The sequence below is a fragment of the Neoarius graeffei genome, chromosome 6 (assembly GCF_027579695.1).
Source record: "Neoarius graeffei isolate fNeoGra1 chromosome 6, fNeoGra1.pri, whole genome shotgun sequence".
NCBI lineage: Eukaryota > Metazoa > Chordata > Actinopteri > Siluriformes > Ariidae > Neoarius > Neoarius graeffei.
Genome location: NC_083574.1, coordinates 88,724,076 through 88,748,768, shown reverse-complemented (window position 1 = coordinate 88,748,768; position 24,693 = coordinate 88,724,076). Strand labels below are relative to the sequence as shown.

Sequence of the window (24,693 nt, the reverse complement as noted above, 5' to 3'; positions counted from 1 at the left end):
TGCAGGTTATGTCTCAAATACAGATATGCGTTGTGGATTAAGCGATCTATTTTCAAGCATCAGGCTTCTCTTCCTTCATCTTCCAAATGTGGACTCCGCTATCTTTTTGGCATGTCAGCATTGAAATACCATTTGCAGAGATATTTCACCCGAAAAGTAAAAGCAACACATGATTAGGGCTACATGATTAGCAGGGGGACACCGTTTTAAGCGCACGGAATTTTAAAAACAATGTAATTACATCTGAGTCCGTCTACATCGCGCAATAAACCCGTCCTTAGCAGAACCTACTTCAAAGCATGATGCTAGCTGCAGATGCACAAGTCAAAATCAAATGAACCCAAGTAAACATGCCGCGGCGGGCAACATTAATAACCAAATTGCCTTACCTTAAAACGCTGCCTTGACCACAGGACGACTCGCAATTATTCCACTTAAATCCACACGGTTTAACACATCTAACACAGCTAGCAAGCTGGATATGTGCTAATATTGTTGTGCTTGTTTTCTTCCGTAGATGCCATTTTTACATTACCCAGTCCCACATCCAAAAATATGACGTAAATATGTTAATTGTATTATTATAACTATTAGCAAGCAAATCAAACAACATATTAACAAATCAATATATCAAATCACCCGACACGTATGAAAACAGAAGAACTGATTTTTTACTGTTGCGGAGATATCGCGGGAGTAGAATGGATGACGTATGCAAGGCTACGGTGTGCCTTAGGGGACAGAAGGGTTCGTTTTACCTTACTGTCACGTCAATGTTATTGTTGTTTTATTGCCATTGTAGAAATATTGTGCACGTCCCTTTCGACAAATGACAAAAAATCGTTTCATATCGATATTATGAATTTTGATATCGTTTGACACCAATATCGATATCGCGATAAAAATACGATATATTGCACAGCTCTACTTTAGTGTTTCCTCTGAATGCTGTTTTCAATCGGGAAGGAGTTGAAGGACACGGCTGATGATTTTGGTTTACTTTTTGCAGCACTGGATTAATACAGCTACAGTACTGTGCAAAAGTCTTAGCCCCCTGTTTTTTTAATACAAACTTTGTTATAGATTTCTATTTGATCACTTCTACATTATTGAGTCAAAACATTACAAAAACCTTTTCGAGTTCCAATCGTTCGTGGGTTGTTTTTTTTCCAGCACAAAATTAAACGTTACAGAAAAAAAAAAAGTTTGTAAGCGATCTGAGCAGCATATTCCATAAGAAAGCACTTTTCAGATTAAAAAAGAAAACATAATGAAGGCTACCGGCAAAATTTTGGTGCAAAATTAACAAGAAGACAGAGTCATCTCTATCCCCCACCCTATATACCAACTATATGCCAAGTTTCAAGATATTATTTGTCACATTTTTCAAGTTCTGCTGCAGGAAACCAACCCGACCTCTTTACACTGACCTCAGCAGCCCATGGCATAAACCCACCGGATCTTTGGTCCAAGAGAGCTAAAAATTAAAATTTCTCACATTTCTTAGTACCAAAAGGCACATATACATTACTTAATCAACACATATACCAACTTTCAAGACCATACCACTCATAGTTTTCAAGTTCTGCTCCGGAAACAAAACCTACCCCTAAGACTAACCTGAGAGACTAAGTCTGAAATTGTTTCCATGGAAACATGAAAAATTTACATTTCTCAAATTTCTTAGTATGAAAAGGCACATCTACATCACCTTGTTAACATGTATACCAAGTTTCAAATCCGTATCAGGAATAGTTTTGGATATATGCTCCGGAAACGAACATTGCTCTTAGAAACTAAGTCAAAATCTATTTTTTATGTACAAATTTAATTTTTTTCAAAAATCCAAAATAGCAAAATGCACCAGTTCACATGTTGTTTCATACATATACAAAGTTTCACGAAGATATCTTCAGTAGTTTTAAAGATATGGCCCAGAAATTAAAACCTGTTTCTTCAGTGGCATGCAAAAGTTTGGGCACCCTTGCTGAAAATGTCTGTTACTGTGAATAGTTAAGTGAGCTGAAGATGAACTGATCACCAAAAGGCATAAAGGTAAAGATGAGACATTTCTTTTCAGCGTTTTCTGCAAGATTTGTGTATTATTTTTGTTTTGTACAATTGGAGAGTGAAAAAAGAAAAGGAACACCATGCGAAAGTTTGGGTACCCTAATAAATCTGAGTTCTCAGGAAACTTTTACCAAGCTTCCAGACCTTAATTAGCTTATTGACCTGTGGCTTGTTCAAATTCTTCATTAGGAAAGGTCAGATGATGCAGATTTCAAAGCTGTATAAATTCTCTGACTCCTCAAACTTGTCCCTAAAATCAATAGCCATGGGCTCCTCTAAGCAACTCCCTCGCATTCTGAATAATAAAATAATTGATGCTCACAAAGCAGGAGAAGGCTACAAGAACGTAGCAAAGTGTTTTCAGGTAGCTGTTTCCTCAGATTGTAATGTAATTAAGAAATGGCAGTTAACAGAAACAGTGGAGATCAAGGTGAGGTCTGGAAGATGAAGAAAACTTTCTGAAAGAACTGCTCGTTGGATTGCTAGAAAGGCAAATAAAAACCCCTGTTTGACTGCAAAAGACCTTCAGAAAGATTTAGCAGACCCTGGAGTGGTGGTGCACTGTTCTACTATGCAGCGACACCTGAACAAATATGACCTTCATGGGAGAGTCATCAGAAGAAAACCTTTCCTGCGTCCTAGCCACAAAATTCAGCGTCTGAAGATTGCAAATGAACATCTAAATAAGCCTGATGCATTTTGGAAACAAGTCCTGTGGACTGATGAAATCAAAATAGAACTTTTTGGCCACAATGTGCAAAGGTATGTTTGGAGAAAAAAGGGTGCCAAATTCCAGGAAAAGAACACCTCTCCAACTCTGAAGCATGGGTGTGGATCCATCATGCTTTGGGGTTGTGTTGCAGCCAGTGGTACAGGGCACATTTCATTGGTCGAGGGAAGCATGGATTCGAATAAATACCAGCAAACTCTGGAAGCAAACATCACACCATCTGTAAAAAAGTTGAAGTTAAAAAGAGGACGGGTCCGACAATAAGATGATGATCCAAAACACACCTCAAAATCTACAATGGAATACCTCAAGAGGCCCAAGCTGAAGGTTTTGCCCTGGCCCTCACAGTCCCCTGACCTAAACATCATTGAAAATCTGTGGATAGACCTCAAAAGAGCAGCGCATGCAAGACAGCCCAAGAAACTTGTAGAACTGGAAGCCTTTTGCAAGGACGAATGCGTGAAAATCCCCCAGGTAAGAACTGAAAGATTATTAGCTGGCTACAAAAAGTGTTTACAAGCTGTGATACTTGCCAAAGGGGGTGTTACTAGGTACTGACCATTCAGGGTGCCCAAACTTTTGCTTCAGGCCCTTTTCTTTTTTTGTCATTTAGAAAATGTAAAAGATGAAAGTCGTCTTGAACTTTATGCCTTTTGGAGATCAGTTCATCGTCAACTTGCTTAACTGTTCACAGTAACAGCAATTTTGACCTAGCCTGGGAAATCCCATGCTGCTTTGCACAATCGTTCCGATCTGAAAAGACAGCATGGAAACTATGGTCTAAAGACTCGCCTGAGTTAGGGAGCCAATCAGAGAGTGGGGAGGGGTGGAAAGACGGTGACGCGTACTACTCGACAAACGGAAGCTTGTAGTTTATTTGGGACTGTTTACGGATCACATTTAACATGGCGGCGAGCGATACGAACCAAACTTTCGATCAAGCTTTAGACACTGTTCTGAATAGTTTAGAGCGAAAGTTTGTTTTAAAAAAAGAACAGCGTTTGGCGTTTCAGTCTTTCTTCGTCGCTCTAACTACGTCACCAGGTACAACTGCCATGATTGGCCATGGGCTACGTATACGCCAAATGATAGACATTCTCAACGTCCAATAAACGGCCGTTGACAATCGTAAACCACACCTCCCCTACGAGAAATTCAATAGGCGGATTCCAGACCATATTTCACTTGTGATATGGTCTGGTGTTAACCAGACTAATTTTGACCAGGGGTGCCCAAACTTTTGCATACCACTGTATATCCCCCACCAAAGTGTCCAGAAGAACTGTAGCTGGTTTTGTAAGATGCTCAGTAAAACCTACAGCTCATTTCCTTATCAAACTGCACTCAGTGTACCTCAGACTACTATTTTTTTTTTAAAGCAAAGGGTCGTCTCACACCAGATATTGACTTTGTTTCATTTATTATGGCTTCCTGCTTACAGTATTTTTTGTAACGTCGAAACATTTCATTTCATTATTTTTTAAAGGAGAACTGAAGTCATTTTTAAACTTGCTTTATTTCTTAATTAACGTGTTATTCAATTACGTTTTCGGTTTTAGTAACCTGACTCGTATTGGCAACTAATCGCAATTAAATATTATACTTATCGGCCTATTCGGTTTTTAGCCGTGTTGAATTTAGTTCGTTTGGTCGTACGATCTTCACGAGACTTGTGCGAGACTTCGAAACGTGAAGAAGTGTCAGCCAGGGGTCAGTGCCGCCATTTTGAAAACTCCCCGTTCAACGATAAATTACAACTGTCTGCAAAAAGCTATCTGCGAAAGCCTTGTCGCAAGAGCATGCAGAGGCCCTTAGAGGAAGCTGTTCGGACGACAGGGTCAAATAGTACATTCGATCTACCGACAAACACTAAAAGCAGAAGGACATGTGAGTTTACTGACACTGCATCGTCTGCGCTTTGTTTTGGGAGTTGATCCTTCAATAAAGTCGTCCTTTTCAGTTCTTTGACTTGTCCTTGTTTTTTGGTTTTCGCACTTTTTATGACTCGACACAAAGACAGACGGGTTGTAGGCTTCGTGACTTGGGTCAACAGACTTTACTCCACCACTGAAGTGTGTAGAACACAGCCACGTGTTGTCTGTCGGTGTAAAATTTTGTCAACGAATTCTGTCTAACCCACGCTTTTCGATATTTAGCTTCTTGAGGTATTCTATAAAACTTTAAAGGAGAACTGAAGTCCTTTTTAAACTTGCTTTATTTCTTAATTAACACGTTATTTGATTACGTTTTCGGTTTTAGTAACCTTATATCGTGACTCGTATTGGCAACTAATCGCAATTAAATATTATACTTATCGGCATATTCGGTTTTTAGCCGTGTTGAATTTAGTTCGTTTGGTCCACGGCAGGCGTCGCTTATCCGCATGATCTTCATGAGACTTGTGCGAGACTTCGAAACGTGATGAAGTGTCAGCCAGGTGTCAGTGCCGCCATTTTGAAAACTGTTTTCCAAACGAAGTATTGCACAAAAACGAGTTTAAATGACAATTACTGCCTACTTTTTCAAACTTTCCTGATTGCTATCAAAACAAACAAAACTTCCGGCTTGATTACGTCAGCATTCGAAAGAGGGCGCGCGCGTCTTTTGAAAACGTTGGCAGATGTTGGTCGCTTTGATTTCTGCTGTACGTTTTACTTCCGTCCTACGATGTCTCGCACAGGTCTCAGCGAATCTCGTTTACGGCCATCGCTTTGACATATGGACTGATCTATTACATAGCATATTTCAAACACTCAGAACTTGCTATAGCAGCGACAAAATAGCTATCAGAAATGCATTCCGATATTTAATAAAATGAGATAAATAGAATTTTGATCATAAAAAATTTGCTCTTAGTTCTCCTTTAAGCCGTTTTTGGTCGACAGCATTTCTTTGCATGCACCTAAGACTTTTGCACAGTACTATAACTAGCTAACATTTCTTGTAAATACAGTAATAAGGTCGATGTGAATATGCCGTGTGATCAGTGTGATCGCGGTTTAAGAGTTTTGATGTGGATAATTTCTGCCAATATGTAATGTTCTCCTCAGTCAGGAGGCCATTACACTTTACTGGTGTAACACTCGCTGGCTTTTAGCCGCACTAGAAATGCACAGAAATGCAGTAAAACTTGACCTAAATGAGTCGGATCCCATTTCCTCGTCCAACATTCCCCCACCCCAACTCGGTTTTCTGGCTCACACATGATGTTCCCGACTCCTGCTCTTGTATGTGTCCATCTCTGAGAGAAGCGTGGGCGGGTGTGCTCTTTAATCCAGCTCGCTTTAGCACAAGAACATCTGAGGATGAATAAAAGAAGAACGGATCCAAAAGTATTTCCTGTGTTTCTATAGTGCTTAATTTCTTTCTGGTGGTCCAGGTACACGAGCTGATATTTTTATTTTTATTATATATCCATCTAACAGGTTTTCAACTCTGGAAAACTCAAAAGTTAAAAAGTGTAGCTCCGAACACGTGACAGGAAGGCTGTAAGTTCAAATCCCCCCAAAAAACCTTTTAGTTCTTGAGCGTGACTCTGAGAGGTTGTAAAGATGTTCATCCAAATGCTGGACTCAAAGTCCCAGAATGCAACGCAGCTATATGGCGCAGTTGTGTCGCGTTACGGAGTTATGACCCGAACAGCCTACAGGACTAAAGCACCGCCGCATCGCTCTCTTTATGTAGAGATAAATCAAATCCTACATCCTACTCCAACATTCCCAAAAGGAGGTCGGTGCATTATGGGTAATGCAGAAGAACATCTAAGCAAAGCGGGAAAGAAAAAAAAGGAAGTTTAAAACCAAAAATCAACTCGTTTATTACAAAATAAATCTCATATACTGTTGGAAAGCATGTTAATAATAAAGATTGATATAAAAAAATGATTTATAGTTATCAGTCAATTCAGTAAAAAGTTCAAGGTATGTGTATGGTATGGTGTTCTATGTCAGGGTTCTAACAAGGCCTTTTCAGCATATCGGGCCGATACGCGATGTTTCCTTACCGCTACGCAAACAATATTGCTGACACGCCTGTAAAAGTTGCCGCTACGATAATAAAATGACTTGTCGATCTTGAAAATGTGGTCTTTTGTTTCATTTTTTCTCGTTATCCCAACATGGTGACCGCGAGTTAGCCTAGTGGCTAGCGTGTCCGCCTCTTGACCGGGAGATTGTGAGTTCTACTCGCAGTCAGGTCATACCAAACACCATCATAAAAATGGTACCTACTACCATCTACAGATGCAAGTGGGGAAGTCAAACTCTCGAGGTGACCAGAGAACCCGCCCCCAACTGTAACCCTAGCTGTATAGGCAAGAGGCCGAGGGCTATCGAAACGGAGATCGGCTCCGCACCCATACGCCTTAAAGAGCTGGTTAGTCCTGGGACAGGAAACTGCCTGGGAAGACCAGAATCTGGCGCGAGAGGGACTTTGACTTTGATCCCCACGTGGCAGCGACAGCGCACCGCCATGCGAATGTTCTACATTCAGACACACTCCACTCCCCGTCCACGTCAGCACCCAATGCGTAGCTGCCTGAGTAGTTCGGTGTGGACATTGTCACTGATCATGCTAGTCCGGTTTATCTCCTTCTTTATGTTGTGTTCGCGATAAAGTGCCATCTTTGTTAAGAAGCACTTACACGCTATGCATGTAATACACGCCGGTCCTCGATCCTTGAGTTAGCTCTGGATCATCATGTATTGTAATTGAATGGCTGAAGCTGAAAATAAAGCTGACACTTGGTGAACATCAACTGGCTGTTCTATTCTTATTTCATAAATACAGAGCCTTGCAAAAGTATTCACCTCCTTGGCATTTTTCGGGTTTTGTTGCCTCACAACCTGGAATTAAAATGGATTGTTTGAGGGTTTGCATCATTTCATTTACAAAACATGTCTACAACTTTGAAGATGTATTTTTTTATTTTTTATTGTGAAGCAAACAACAAATAGGACAAAATAACAGAAAACTTCAAAGTGCATAACTATTCCCCCCCTAATGTCAGTACTTTGTAGAGCCACCTTCTGCGGCAATTATAGCTGCAAGTCGCTTTGGATAAGCCTCTATGAGCTTGCCACATCTAGCCACTGGGATTTTTTCCCATTCCTCAAGGCAAAACTGCTCCAACTCCTTCAAGTTGGATGGGTTCTGCTGGTGAACAGCAATCTTCAAGTCTGACCACAGATTCTCAATTGGATTGCGGTCTGGGCTTTGATTAGACCATTCTAAGATATTTAAATGTTTCCCTTTAAACCACTCCAGTGTAGCTTTAGCAGTATGTTTAGGGTCATTGTCCTGCTGGACCGTGAACCTTCATCCCAGTCCGAAATCTCTGGCCAACTCAAACAGGTTTTCCTCCAGAATTGCCCTGCATTTAGTGCCATCCATCTTTCCTTCAGTCCTGACCAGCTTTCCTGTCTCTGCGGATGAAAAATATCCCCACAGCATGATGCTGCCCCCACCATGCTTCACTGTAGGAATGGTATTCTCAGGGTGTTGGGTTTGCGCCACACATGGCGTTTCCCATGATGGCCAAAAAGATCAATTTTAGTCTTATTTGACCAGAGAATCTTCTTCCATGTCTTTGGGGAGTCTGCCACATGCTGTTGGGCAAACTCCAAACGTCTTTTTTCTGGCCACTCTTCCATAAAGCCCCACTCTGTGGAGTGTACGGCTTATTGTGGTCCTATGGACAGATACTCCAGTCTCTGCTGTGGAACTCTGCAGCTCCTTCAGGGTTACCTTTGGTCTCTGTGCTGCCTCTCTGATTAATACCTTCTTTGCCTGGTCCGTGAGTTGTGGTGAGCAGCCCTCTCTTGGCAGGTTTGTTGTGGTACCATGTTCTTTCCATTTGATGATGATGGATTTGATGGTGCTCTGGGGGATCATCAAAGATCTGGATTTTTTTTTTTTTATAACCCAACCCTGACTTGTACTTCTCAACAACTTTGTCCCTGTCTTGTTTGGAGTGCTCCTTAGTCTTCATGGTGTTGTTTGGTTAGCGGTGCTTCTTACTTAGTGGTGTTGAAGCCTCTGGGGCCTTTCAGAAAAGGTGTACTGTATATATACATGGACAGATCATGTGACACTTAGATTGCACACAGGTGGACTTTATTTCACTAATTATGTGACTTCTGAAGGTAATTGGTTGCACCAGAACTTTTTAGGGGCTTCATTGCAAAGGGGGTGAATACATATGCACACGCCAATTTTCAGTTTATTATTAAATTTTTTTTTTCTCATTTCACTTCACCAACTTGGAATATTTTGAGCTGATCCATTACATAAAATTCAGATTAAAAAAAAAACATTTAAATTACAGGTTGCAATGTAAAAAATGGGTAAAAAGCCAAGGGGGTGAATACTTTTGCAAGGCAGCGTATGTCACCATCCATCCATCCATTATCTGTAGCCGCTTATCCTGTTCTACAGGGTCACAGGCAAGCTGGAGCCTATCCCAGCTGACTATGGGAGAAAGGCGGGGTACAACCTGGACAAGTCATCACAGGGCCGACACACATAGACACAGACAACCATTCACACTCACATTCACACCTACGGTCAATTTAGAGTCACCAGTTAACCTAACCTGCATGTCTTTGGACTGTGGGGGAAACCGGAGCACCCGGAGGAAACCCACGCGGACACGGGGAGAACATGCAAACTCCACACAGAAAGGCCCTCGCTAGCCGCTGGGCTCGAACCCAGAACCTTCTTGCTGTGAGGCGACAGTGCTAATCGCTACACCACCGTGCTGCCTGTATGTCACCAATATAACTGAATATTAATTATAATACATCTTCAATCAAAACCAAATCACAGCAACTCTTCGCAAAAAAAACCCCCTCAATATTAACAAGAAAGAGTAATTTTCCAGGAGGCCTGAAAGTACCAGGAAATGCACTAGAATGCATCTCTGAGTATGTAGAACCCGTGAGCTTTGGGGGGCCTAAAGCGGCCCCCGAACCCCCAGGCTTTATGACTGGTGCCACTACGCTGATAATTTGGTCTAGCTAGAACCCGGATATACTGTATGTGTGCACAATCAATTTGCTAAAGGTATTAGGCATAAATACTGTATTTATCTTGAATGGGAGTATATTATTGATTTAATCTACAACCCTGATTCCAAAAAAGTTGGGACAAAGTACAAATTGTAAATAAAAACAGAATGCAATGATGTGGAAGTTTCAAAATTCCATATTTTATTCAGAATAAAACATAGATGACATATCAAATGTTTAAACTGAGAAAATGTATCATTTAAAGAGAAAAACTAGGTGATTTTAAATTTCATGACAACAACACATCTCAAAAAAGTTGGGACAAGGCCATGTTTCCCACTGTGAGACATCCCCTTTTCTCTTTACAACAGTCTGTAAACGTCTGGGGACTGAGGAGACAAGTTGCTCAAGTTTAGGGATAGGAATGTTAACCCATTCTTGTCTAATGTAGGATTCTAGTTGCTCAACTGTCTTAGGGCTTTTTTGTCGTATCTTCCGTTTTATGATGCGCCAAATGTTTTCTATGGGTGAAAGATCTGGACTGCAGGCTGGCCAGTTCAGTACCCGGACCCTTCTTCTACGCAGCCGTGATGCTGTAATTGATGCAGTATGTGGTTTGGCATTGTCATGTTGGAAAATGCAAGGTCTTCCCTGAAAGAGACGTCGTCTGGATAGGAGCATATGCTGCTGTAGAACCTGGATATACTTTCAGCATTGATGGTGTCTTTCCAGATGTGTAAGCTGCCCATGCCACATGCACTAATGCAACCCATACCATCAGAGATGCAGGCTTCTGAACTGAGCGCTGAAAACAACTTGGGTCGTCCTTCTCCTCTTTAGTCCGAATGACACGGCGTCCCTGATTTCCATAAAGAACTTCAAATTTTGATTCGTCTGACCACAGAACAGTTTTCCACTTTGCCACAGTCCATTTTAAATGAGCCTTGGCCCAGAGAAGACGTCTGCGCTTCTGGATCGTGTTTAGATACGGCTTCTTCTTTGAACGATAGAGTTTTAGCTGGCAACGGCGGATGGCACGGTGAATTGTGTTCGCAGATAATGTTCTCTGGAAATATTCCTGAGCCCATTTTGTGATTTCCAATACAGAAGCATGCCTGTATGTGATGCAGTGCCATCTAAGGGCCCGAAGATCACGGGCACCCAGTATGGTTTTCCGGCCTTGACCCTTACGCACAGAGATTCTTCCAGATTCTCTGAATCTTTTGATGATATTATGCACTGTAGATGATGATATGTTCAAACTCTTTGCAATTTTACACTGTCGAACTCCTTTCTGATATTGCTCCACTATTTGTCGGCGCAGAATTAGGGGGATTGGTGATCCTCTTCCCATCTTTACTTCTGAGAGCCGCTGCCACTCCAAGATGCTCTTTTTATACCCAGTCATGTTAATGACCTATTGCCAATTGACCTAATGAGTTGCAGTTTGGTCCCCCAGCTGTTCCTTTTTTGTACCTTTAACTTTTCCAGCCTCTTATTGCCCCTGTCCCAACTTTTTTGAGATGTGTTGCTGTCATGAAATTTCAAATGAGCCAATATTTGGCATGAAATTTCAAAATGTCTTACTTTCGACATTTGATATGTTGTCTATGTTCTATTGTGAATACAATATCAGTTTTTGAGATTTGTAAATTATTGCATTCCGTTTTTATTTACAATTTGTACTTTGTCCCAACTTTTTTGGAATCGGGGTTGTAATATAAGCAAAAACAGGGTGGCACGGTGGTGTAGTGGTTAGCGCTGTCACCTCACAGCAAGAAGGTCCGGGTTCGAGCCCCGTGGCCGGCGAGGGCCTTTCTGTGCGGAGTTTGCATGTTCTCCCCGTGTCTGCGTGGGTTTCCTCCGGTTTCCCCCACAGTCCAAAGACATGCAGGTTAGGTTAACTGGTGACTCTAAATTGACCGTAGGTGTGAATGTGAGTGTGAATGGTTGTCTGTGTCTATGTGTCAGCTCTGTGATGACCTGGCGACTTGTCCAGGGTGTACCCCGCCTTTCGCCCGTAGTCAGCTGGGATAGGCTCCAGCTTGCCTGCGACCCTGTAGAACAGGATAAAGCGGCTACAGATAATGAGATGAGACAAGCAAAAACAGATTTTACAAAAAAAAAAAAAAAACACACTCAATGCTCAGCGTGATGCTTGGATCGAATCCAGTGTCCAAAGGCACAGGAATAAAAGGAAATATTGCTCCTGGAGACAGATACGATGTTCCTGTACATGTGATGAAACGAACAATTCTTTTGTACTTCACAGGAATAATAACAACGACAATAATAAAACATAAACAGGGATATGACCCATAATGGAAGAGATTCCACTGATGCAACTCGGATGATGCAACCAAAGTTGGGAAATGCTTCAACTTAAACGTACCAGAGTATAAAACCAGATTTGTGGGCACGTTTACAGAAAGCGGTTTCTTCACAGGAATTGTGACGGCTCCAGTGAACTCCAGCTCAGATCTTTCCGATGGCCCAATCCTGCTTTCCAATTTTATGTACATGACCCAAAAATGTGTCTCATATATACATCATTTCTCAAATTCATCTCTGATATTATAGCAATTCTCATGATAGAGAAAGCAGATGGTGTTTGGGCCACTAGCCCACTCGATGTCAGGGCTTTCACACTCTTTCCAGCGCCAGAGGTTTAATGAATCCCTGCTTTAATGTCAGGATATGGGAGCACGCTCTTTTTTTTTTCCAGTCGAGTGCTGTCGTTTCCCACAGACAGAATGACCGACCGTCTCTTGAACACAATCTCAAGAAGGCCTGCAACCCTGGTCCTCTCCGCAGAGCTCAACGGGTCATTCAACAGAGCATCGCTTCATCAGTGTGTACACGGATGTGTCGCAAGGACGGATCCAGACTGATGCACGTGCATCGGTCAGAAATATATGTGCAACACTTGGCATCGGTCACGGGGCGTTTGTTTACTTTACCGCAAGCTGGCTACATGGGCTAATATCCATGCTCAACCAACAGACCAGTGGTTCAGGATCCGACCACCTGTGGTAAGCGGTGATGCTTACCTGACCTAATTACCTGCATTCTCATGATGCTTTGTATAGATGACTTGCAACCACGTGATCAAAATGTGCTACGTCATGAGCGTCTGCCATGATCGTGGATCTACAAAGCAACTCGGATGGCAGACGCTGAAAGCGTGTCTCTAAACAATGCTGAATTTTCTATTACCACGATTTGAACGATCGAGTGAAGAGTCGGGCGGCACGGTGGTGTAGTGGTTAGCGCTGTCACCTCACAGCAAGAAGGTCCGGGTTCGAGCCCCGTGGCCGGTGAGGGCCTTTCTGTGTGGAGTTTGCATGTTCTCCCCGTGTCCGCGTGGGTTTCCTCCGGGTGCTCCGGTTTCCCCCACAGTCCAAAGACATGCAGGTTAGGTTAACTGGTGACTTTAAATTGACCGTAGGTGTGAATATGAGTGTGAATGGTTGTCTGTGTCTATTGCCGCTTTTCCACTACCAACGCGGCTGAGTTGGGCTGAGCCGTGCCGTGCTGAGTCGGGCTGAGTCGAGCTGAGTGGGGCTGTTGGCGTTGCATTTCGACTACAACCGCGCTGAACCGTGCTGGCTGGAAGTGGGTGGACACATTGGGTGGAGTTAGCGAAAGTGGGTGGACGTCAGGTGATGTCGTTAGGCGGCGCAAACAGTGACATCAGTGACCTTTTAAGCGGTAGTCTCACGACCCGGAGAGTAAACAATAAACATGGAGGACATGGAGTCGTTAGTGTTGCTGGTCTTGGTGCTGTGGCTTGTTGTCACCGACAATGCCAACAGATACTGGCAAGAGCGTATAGATGAGGCGAGGCGCATAAGGCTTCATAATTGTCGTAATTCGTAATTCTCCTTCTTCCGGGTTTACGGTGTTTACAGATCCCAGCGTGCTCGCGGGGTGTGTGAGGACACTCCTCCTCACCAATCAGTGCACAGGGGAGTGTCCGCTCACGCCCCTAGCCTCACTCAGCTCGGTTTGGCTCGCTTCAGCCCCACTCCAAAACCATGTGAGTTTTGGGGGCTGAGCAGGGCTGAAGCGAGCTGAGTCGTGCTGTTCTTAGATAGTCGAAACGCGAGCCGTGTCGGGCTGAAGTGAGCTGAAGCGAGCTGAAGTGAGCTGAAAAAGGGTAGTGGAAAAGGGCCATATGTGTCAGCCCTGTGATGACCTGGCGACTTGTCCAGGGTGTACCCCGCCTTTCGCCCGTAGTCAGCTGGGATAGGCTCCAGCTTGCCTGCGACCCTGTAGAACAGGATAAAGTGACTAGAGTTAATGAGATGAGATGATGAGTGACAGGCAAGAGGTGACGCCTCCTCATCCTGAGTGGCTGAATGTTGGTGGACCACATCGTTGTGACCAGAGTTGCTCTTCCATGTAGCCAGAATGTGGATAACCTCACCTTAACATGCAAGTGTGTGCTATTTTTAAGAAATACCACTACCACGCATAGGAGTGTAAACATTGCTGATCTTGCTCAGAGGTCACACAGAGGTCCAGACCAGACACACTCCCACAACAGGATGTTATCTGAATATATATTACACTCCACTTTAATAGGAACTTCTTGTTGATTCTACGATTCCTGTTCTTGGCTGCAGGACTGGAACCCAGTTTTCTGTTGCATGCTGAGATGCTTTTCTGCTCACCACGGATGTAAAGAGTTGCTAGGAGTTACGATATCCTTCCTTCCTGGCAAAAAAGAAAGATCAAACCAATCTGGCGTTTGTTTCCACCCACAGAACTGTCGCTCACTCACTCAGTGTTTTTCTGCACCACTCTGTGTAAATGCTAGAGACGGTTGTTTGTGTGTGAAAGCCCCAGGAGATCAGCAGTTTCTGAAATACTCGAACCAAAAGTATTCATCTGGTTCAAACCAACACCCATGCCACAGTGAAAGAAAGTCACACTTCACTGTGAGATCACAATTGCCCCTTTTCCACCAAAGCAGTTCCAGGGCTGGTTCGGGGCCAGTGCTTAGTTTGGAACCGGGTTTTCTGTTTCCACTGACAAAGAACTGGCTCTGGGGCCAGAAAAACCGGTTCCAGGCTAGCACCAACTCTCTGCTGGGCCAGAGGAAAGAACCGCTTACGTCAGCGGGGGGGCGGAGTTGTTAAGACCAACAACAATAACAAGACCGCGAAAGATCGCCATTTTTAAGCGACGAGAAGCAGCAGCTGTACAAACGCGAAGTCATCCATTATTATTATTATTATTATTATTATTATTATTATTATTATTATTGTTGCTGCTGCTGCTTCTTCCGCGTTGTTTTTGCTTAGATATTCGCGCCAAGGTTTATCCAAATGTAGCGACATAACTGACGTATACAGTGACGTAATGACGTATACAACGACGTAATGACGTGTCTTCTCTTAGCACCGCGAGCGACGGAAAAGCAAACTGGTTCTCAGCTGGCTCGCAAGTTGAACGAGTTGTGTACCAGCACCAGCACTGGCCCCGAACCAGCCCTGGAACTGATTTGGTGGAAAAGAGGCAAATTTTTCCCGTTCTGATGTTTGAAGTGAAAATTAAAGCTAGGCGGCCTTTCGGTTTCATAAAATCGGTGAAATTTAGTTCCCTCTGAAATGTGGTCATTGTGATATATGTGTATTTCTGTAATATTTCACAAAATATCAGGTCATTCTGTTCTGTAGCTGGGAAGTTATTTAAGAGGATTGAGGGGATTCCTGAGCAAATAATGTGCATGAAATCGCTCGCTTCGTGCACAGAGGAAGTCCGTGTGTGTGTGTGTGTGTGTGCGTGCAGGTTTACCTTTGAGCGTGCACTGACAGTTCCATCATTCTGTCGCTAAACGAACAGCTGATCACACCGAGGTACTCGCTGAGCGCCGATATTCATTAGTTTGGTCCTGCGTTTCCTTCCCTTCGTATATAACATAACGTCTTTTCTTCTCGCTTTCTTTCCGTTACTGTAGTCGGTCTTTTACGTTTTGCACGCTCACGTCCTCCATTTTTCTCTCCTGTTTCAAATTTGTATCCCACAAGGCCTTGCGTGAACGGGGAAAGCCCACCACGTCATGCATGACGTACTGTAGTATCTTGTATTGGGTCATGGTGAAGCAGGAAAAAATAACTGAGAATTTAGGTCCACGTGGAGATAAATTCATTAATTGTTCCATTTTTTAAAAAAAAGTAATAAAATTGGAAGTCTGTGATTCGAATTCAGTAGCTTTCGCTCCACTGAACAAAAATAATCAGGTGTCGGGGAAAATTCTTTTTATGGCCTACATTTGAAAAATCTGAAAGGCGGTCTCGCTTTAACTGAAGCCCTTGATTTGAGTTGTATCTGCATGATTTGTTGCATTGTGCTGCTGTCGAGGGATTGGCTGATTTAGGGAACTCCATAAAACAGCAGATAGATAGATGGATGGATGGATGGATGGATGTTCCTAATAAACTGGCCAGTGAGTGTATATACCCATGGCGATATGACAATATACTGTAACATCATCGGCATAATCGATTCTGTTACAATACAGCTTTTTGAGATGTGAGCATTGCAAAATCTTGTAAGAAAAAATGTTTTATAAAATACAAATACAAACCTATTTCAGACGATCTTGCATTCCTTTCAAAAAGATTTTTTTTTCCACAGATTTAAATTTTTTTTTCTTCTTCTTCTTTTCAGGGTTCGATTTCTTTTCGAGGGTTTATTTCGGTTCATCAGCAAACCTAAATATCATGACACACATTACTGTGCTTCATAAAAAGGTCTTCGAATATCGCCGTGACGATCAGACTGATGCGAAATCAGACCTGACCACAAACAGCCGCATGTTTGAGATCAGCCTTCGACGAGAAGATTAAAATCATAATAAGTCTTGACAAGGCGTTCTTACTTTGTTCCTGTTGCATTATTTGTTTACGTCTCGCCAAGTACAGTGGAAACGAAATTAAAGTCGCTGCGTCTCTCGTGTCAGGACTCGTTCTGTTTCAAATAAATCACCGATGCGACGCCAGTAACAGCCTGTTGGATTGTTTCTCATCACGCTCCAGGGAAATCCAGGGCATAGATCATTACAGTTGCTCACAAACTCTGCCAAACTACAGCAAGCTATATTGCTCAATCAATCAGAGATCATATTTACGCAACCTCGACTTGAACTACGGCGAGTGAATCGGCTTCAAAAGAACTGCAAAAACAAAAATCAAGAACGGTCATTAAATCATTAATATAACAATTTAACAACACTAGATTCAAGAAAAAATATTTTTGAATTATTATTTTTGAATAACACCACATAGTGCTCAAATGCTTTTTTTTCAGTAATTACATAATTTATTTTTATCCATTTATAGCACGGGCGATTGCTCTAAGACAACGAGGGAGGCTCAGCCTCCTCTAAAAATGACGAACATCGAATCATAGAAATATATGTGCTCAACCCAACTACAGTGCGAAATCATTCCGTTATAACTTTCCCCAGTTCGCCTAATGTGTGCGTGAGTTTTTCCCCCTCGTGACAGCGTGATGCAGCCCAGCCTCAGTGCACTTCAATGGCATTTGGGAGCTCTGCGCTTTCAATATCAAAAGGCAAAACGGTTATTGGACAAATACTGCGAAAACGCCTGCCCACGGAGTCTCACGGACTCCCAGCCTCAGTGGACTTCAATGGCATTGGGAGCGATGCGCTTTTCAATCTCAAAATGCAAGACGGTTATTGGACAAATGCTGCGAAAATGCCCGCCTACGGACTCCGAGCCTCACATGGGAGGGACATGGCAGTTTCTGCGAGGAGACTGGTGATTGGTGAAAGCGGCCGGATATTTTCTTTGATTGACAGCTCATTTCAAATATAGACAGGCAGCGGTGAATCTCAGTTCAGTCCCATGCGGATTCGCAAGTGCTGTGGTGTATTGTAAGAGATCAGCTTACATTTCGATTTCATTCATTACATACGGTTTCTACCAGCTTTTTTAGTTTGTATATATTTTCATTGTAAATAAAGTGTAAATATAGTGTTGTCAAGTTTGCTATCTTAGTTCCAGAAATTTCATTTATTTGAGTGACTGAACTTGAACTTGAGGGGGCTAGTCAGCTAGCAAGAAAGCTGCGCACGGATGCCAAGCATTGCTGATTTAATTTTGGCGAAGCCATTTGCCAGTCTTCCTTTCGAGGAAAAAATTAAAATTAAAGAGCAGGGTAGAGCAACGCCTCAAATTGACTTGGTGAAAAAGGTAGGGAATAATACTCGTTCCTTTCAGCTCTCCTGGTACGAGAAAGTGAATTGGCTAACAGCAAGTGACCCACATCAACAACAGTAAATAGGCTACTTTAGTAATGCATCATGGATGGACCAAAAATATAGAATCTATTTAAAATGTTTATGCTGATTATATTATATTGGAATATATATTTCTCTGGATATGAATTAAACACTGCTACAATTTGGAAAACATTTTTAAACAAAAACACAGCCGAGAACATTTCACACTACAGACCTGGATTAAAAGTGAAGGGTTATCAAAATTGTCAATAAAACATTTGTCAGTCAAAATAAGTAAAATATAGGGAAAGTGTCATTGAATGAAATGTGTGGCACCCAGCTCCCCAAGGTCAGTGCTTGTGCCTATTCCAGAACACTCTGCTGTTACTGCTGAGGTTCCTGACAAAGAGCTGCTTTCAATAATGATCAATTTTTAAACAACATGCCACAATTTTAAAATATAAAATGTTAAAATATACTCCCCCCCCAACACCACCATCATGTATATTGGACAGTAGGCTAATGGGCCAAAAGAACCTGTTATTTCACAGTTTGTGACCCTGCCAACAATCAGCCAGATCAGAGGCAAGAGTATGGGTAAAACTGATGTTTTTTCTTTTTTCTTTTAAAATCTGGAAATATTGTAACCGACCAGCCTCCCCTGTTTGAAAGACTACCAGCCGCCACTGATTTATAGTTACATTTAATGTTGTGGAAACGTTCTTGTTATCACTTACTGTACATTAGAGCAGCTCGAAATAGTCATTCCTTCACTTTCTCAAGACAGAAATGCAGCTTGCTAAGAAGAAACCTCGCTCCTGAGATCTTCCTGCACTGGGAAAGTTATATCTTTAACCGTTTCAAAACGCTGACACCAGCGATTCCTTCCATAAATGATAAATAAACCATGGTATCGACTAGAGAGGGTTTTTTTAATCCAAGTTTTTAATCCTAATCTTAGATTGTGTGGAACATTCACTATACAAGTCCTTAGGGTCCGGTCCCACAGCACCGATAACTATAACTATACCTATAACTACAACTCTGACTGTCCCTCTGCCTGAATTTAGTTCCAGTCTGGAGCAGAAACACCACAACTATAATCCCGACTATATTATCGCTTGGTCCTGACACTCAGGGAAACAAACGCATGCAATTTAGGAATAGTCATGGAAGTTTTTCCAAGTAGTAGCACATTATTCCGGGTCATACTGTACAGCTTGGGCTTCAAACCAACCCATGTACACACTCCAGTGGTTGATAAAACACGGATAGGTCACTGATTAAGGAAATATAATAAAAAAAGGATACAAAATACGGACTGGTTATGGATTTTAATCCGGCTGGATCATGGATGCTAATAATTTACGAATCGGTCACAGACATTTCAGTATATTACAGATTGGCAGAGGTGGACAAAGTACCCAACTTCATTACTTGAGTTAAAATACAGATCCCAGTGGTTAAATGTGACTCCGATACAAGTGAAAGTTGTCCAGTCAAATTTTTACTGAAGTTAAAGTACTGAAGTACTTGCTTTTAAAAATACTTAAGTGTTAAAAGTACATTTTCTGTCAATGCATCTTGTATTATTGCCACAACGCTTACAAAACCTAATTCCGCTACCAAAGACAGAAATGTGAATTCACAAAATGAACGCATGCTGTGCCATTATGGCGGTTAAGCTACTGTAGCTAGTCAGTGAAACTCCACCTGTCATGCTAGAAAACTCTTTGCAAACTCGAAATCATATTGGGTAGCTAACGCTACTAGAAAAGAAAGATTTCTACATTCTGTTTATCTGGCAAGATTATGCTAAAACATATTTCTGAAAGGACTTCAGATAAGTTAACATTATTCATGTTAGCGTAACTCTGTTTTTACATGCTAACTGTGTCCAAGTTAACTAGCTATGTGTTAACGTTAGCCGTGGACAAGGCGACGGCAACTTGGTGGGCAAATCCATAGAAAGTCATTTGACTAACCAGACTGCATAGCTACGTTTGCAACGTTATCGCTAGCTCTAAAAGCACAGACAACTTCGTTGCAAGCTTTCTCTTGGAATAAAACGTTTACATCCCTCAATATGCTTCCGCAGGTTGGACGGCGAGTTTTTGTAGGCCGTGACGTGGTTCGTTTTCGTCAAACAAAGCAAACGAATCTTTAATCCTTTCAGAAAACTGAAACATGGGTTCTAGGTAAAGCCGTGAGTGCGTGCGTTCCCCAGAAAAACCGCCTCCTTTCATTCCGCCATCAACTGATCATGTTAAATAACGCTGATGAGAAATCACTGAACTTGATTTTATACAGTCTATGGACGTGACGTGACCCTAGTGATTACTGATAGACTGTCTCAGTGTCACCTGGGAAGAAACCAATCACGTTTTAGAAAAGAAAAGAAAAAACATCCACTTTCAAAGCTACTTCATAGTAACGAGTAATGAGGAACTTGATAGAAATGTAGTGGAGTGAAAAGTACGATATTTGCCTTTCAAACGTAGTGAAGTTAAAGTCATAAGTTTCCAAAAATAAAAAATAAAAATACTCAAGTAAAGTACAGATACTCAAAAAGTCTACTTAAGTCCAGTACTCAAGTAAAGTGTACTTCGTTACTGTCCACCTCTGCAGATTGGTTACTGATTTCATACGGATGCTGCATCACGGATAAAAAAAAAAAATGAAGAAGTCGTCTAAAACAATTAAATGTTTGGACTGCTGAAGTTCATAATTAAAATATCTTACCTGCATTTATATGTTTATTAATTTACGATTGATATTTCACGGAAAGTCACATATCTGTGAATAAAAGATCCTTGCTTTGGATTATCTCATCTCATCTCATTATCTGTAGCCGCTTTATCCTGTTCTACAGGGTCGCAGGCAAGCTGGAGCCTATCCCAGCTGACTACGGGCGAAAGGCGGGGTACACCCTGGACAAGTCGCCAGGTCATCACAGGGCTAACACATAGACACAGACAACCATTCACACTCACATTCACACCTACGGTCAATTTAGAGTCACCAGTTAACCTAACCTGCATGTCTTTGGACTGTGGGGGAAACCGGAGCACCCGGAGGAAACCCACGCGGACACGGGGAGAACATGCAAACTCCGCACAGAAAGGCCCTCGCCGGCCACGGGGCTCGAACCCGGACCTTCTTGCTGTGAGGCGACAGCGCTAACCACTACACCACCGTGCCGCCCCGCTTTGGATTATATAATTTTTTATTTTCCGTGACTTCATGATGCAACAAGGATGTACAAAGATGCCCGGGGAAAAATAGCACGTATGTAAACCGTGACCTGACTGGTCAGATGTTTTGTCGGATCAGGTCCAGGTCTGAGCTATAGGGATCGTCATCGGTCTGTTATAAGCATCGACCACATAAACTACAGGGGACCGATTTAGTTATAGTTATTGGTATTGTGGGACGGGGCTTTTAAGCTAAATGGCTCCAACCTGCACATGAATAAAAACCTGCTGTACCTTCTGATCAAACAGAATGGAGAAATCAACAGCAAGAAATCTTCGTTCATGAGTTGTTTTGTTCTCAGGGAGAAATATCAACGCGAGTGAATAAAAACTGGAGTGTGACAGCTACCGAGTTCGGACCTGCTCCTACATGACTGCACCGTTGTGTAACCATTCACAGGTTTTCATCAGAGTCCCTTTTGTCAAGATAATAATGCATTCAACACATAAAACACCCTCAAGGAACACACACATACAGTGGATATAAAATGTATACACACCCCATTAATATGATCGTTTTTTCTGAGGTAAAAAAAAAAAAAACGAGACCACGATAAATAATTTCAAAACTTTTCCCACCTTTAATGTGACCTATAACCTGTACAATTCAACTGAAAAACAAGCAAATCTCTTAGGGGGAAAAACATAAAAAATAAAAAACGTACAATAAGCTAGAGGGTGCACACCCCTAAACTAATACTTTGTTGAAGCACCTTTTGATTTAATTACAGCATTCAGTCTTTTTACCTGCCATCAGTTAAAATGACTCTGATTAACCCCAAATAAAGTTCAGACATTTACTCAGTTGCCTCCTCCAGCAAAAGCCAGGGTTCACAGAGAGCTTACAAAGCGTCAAAGGGATCTCATTGTTGAAAGGTATCAGTCAGGAGAAGGGGACAAAAACAGCATTAGATATACCATGGAGCACAGTGAAGACCGTCATCAAGAAGTGGAGAAAATATGGGACAACAGTGACATTACCGAGAACTGGACGTCCCTCCAAAATTGATGAAAAGACGAGACGAAAACTGGTCAGGGAGGCTGCCGAGAGGCCGACAGCAACACTGAAGGAGCTGCAGGGATTTCTGGCAAGTACTGGTTGTGTACTACATGTGACCACAATCTCCCGTATTCTCCATATATCTGGACTATGGGGTAGGGTCAAAGAAAAACATCCAGGCCCGGCTAAATTTTGAAAAAAAAAAAAAAAAAAAACATCAACTCTCCCAAAAGCATGTGGGAAAATGTGTTATGGTCTGATGAAACCAAGGTTGAACTTTTTGGCCACAATTCCAAAAGGTATGTTTGGCGCAAAAACACCACTGCGCAGCACCAAAAGAACCCCATCCCCACGGTGAAGCATGGTGGTGGCGGCATCATGTTTTGGGGTTGTTTTCCTTCAGCTGGAACAGGGGCTTTAGTCAAGGTGGAGGGAATTATGAACAGTCCTAAATACCAGTCAATTTTGGCCCAAAACCTTCAGGTGTCTGCTAGAAAGCTGAAGACGAAGAGGAATTTCATCTTTCAGCACGACAACGACCCCCAAAAAGTTTTGGAACGGCCCAGCCAGAGCCAAGACCTAAATCCAATTGAAAATCTGTGGGGTGACCTGAAGAGGGCTGTGCACAAGACACGCCCTCGCAATCTGACAGATTTGGAGCGCTTTTGCAGGGAAGAGTGGGCAAATATTGCCAAGTCTAGATGTGGCAGGCTGACAGACTCCGACCCAAAAAGACTGAACACTGTAATTAAATCAAAAGGTGCTTCAACAAAGTATTAGTTTAAGGGTGTGCACACTTATGCAACCAGATTATTGTACGTTTTGGGTTTTTTTTTTTACTTTTTTTAAAATGTTTTTCCACCTAACAGATTTGTTTGCTTTTCAATTGAATTGTTGGTTATAGGTCACATTAAAGGTGGGAAAAGTTTTGAAATTATCTATCATGGCCTCATTTTTGTACATCAGAAAAACCTAGCATTTTAACAGGGTGTGTATATTTTTCATATCCACGGTACACATACGGTACACACAAACTCTAGAAATGCAACTGGCACAACACAGATTATGCACAAACACTGGAGAGATGGCATCGAGTGGCGTGAGTTAACCACCGTGGATGACGAAGACTGAGAAGTCAAATCTACACCAACGCATGCTCTTGGTTTTTCAAAGCACTGGCTAATTTTGGAATATTCATCAACAATTCTGATTCTTTTCAGTGACTCGTTACAAGTCGACTCTCAAATTCGGCTCCCAAACAGCTCACTGGGATTTGTTTCTAAAACATGAGTGATATTATGGCCAATGATGATGATGATGATGATGATTCATCTTTGCCTCGCTATAACAGTCTCAGAAATCTGGCTACAACAGATATGAGAAAAGCTCAGTGCACTTTGCTCAAATCGAAAGGAAGACTGGTCTTACTTTTTACTGGCCTCACACACGTCCACGATGTTGGAGAAGAGGTGGTGGTGGTCCGTCTTGGTCATGGTGTCTCTGAGTTCTGGCGAGTTCTTGAACAAGCGGATGAGGATCATGAGGCTGTGTAGGTAGCTGTGCTCTGATGAGATCACCTCGAATATCGCCTGATAGACACACAACAGATTTAACACTGATGAGATACGATAACTGTGACGATCTTGCCTGGGAATTGATGAATAGTTCAAGATCTTCGTTCACGTTTTTAATCGTGACACATGGATCGTGTTTTTTATTTTTGATGACACATGATCTGATGCTGATTTTTTTTCGCACTTCACCATTGTAAGAACTGTTGTTTGCTGTTATCTTGCTAACACAAACATTTCTGTACAAAGAATAAAAAGTCTGAAAAACAGGTTTAAAATTTCATTATAAGAAATATGAGATACATTTAATGCTGAATGATATATACACACACGTTTCAGAGCAATATGCTGCCATCCAGACAAAATCTTTTTCAAGGAAGGCCTTCCTTCTTTCAGCAAGACAACGCCAAACCGCTTTCTGCACGTATTAAAACTGCATGGCTCTGTAGTAAAAAAGTCCGGGTGCTAAACTGGCCTGCTACAGTCCAGACCTGTCTCCCATTTGGCGCATTATGAAGCGCAAAATACAACAAAGGAGACTCCGAACTGTTGAGCAACTGAAATTGTACTGTATATCGGGCAAGAATGGGACGACATTTCTCTTTCAAAACTACAGCAATGGGTCTCCTCAGTTCCCAAACATTTACAGAATGTTGTTAAAAGTAGAGGTGATGCAACCCAGTGGTAAACATGTCCCCGTCCCAACTTTTCTGAAACGTGTTGCTGACATCAAATTCAAAATGAGCATATATTTATCAAAAAGCAATAAAATTTCTCAGTTTCAACATTTGATATGTTGTCTTT

The 24,693-nt window shown here is 42.1% G+C and overlaps 1 protein-coding gene across 1 annotated transcript in view; it reads right to left on the bottom strand.

Annotated features, from left to right (window-relative positions):
- The window catches only part of LOC132888146 (rho guanine nucleotide exchange factor 26-like), a 156,980-nt gene that overhangs the window by 95,160 nt on the left and 37,127 nt on the right, over positions 1–24,693 (bottom strand). Inside the window, exon 6 of the mRNA XM_060924171.1 lies at positions 23,747–23,907. Coding sequence (XP_060780154.1) covers positions 23,747–23,907 — 161 coding nt within the window. The remainder of the gene's footprint in view (positions 1–23,746; positions 23,908–24,693) is intronic.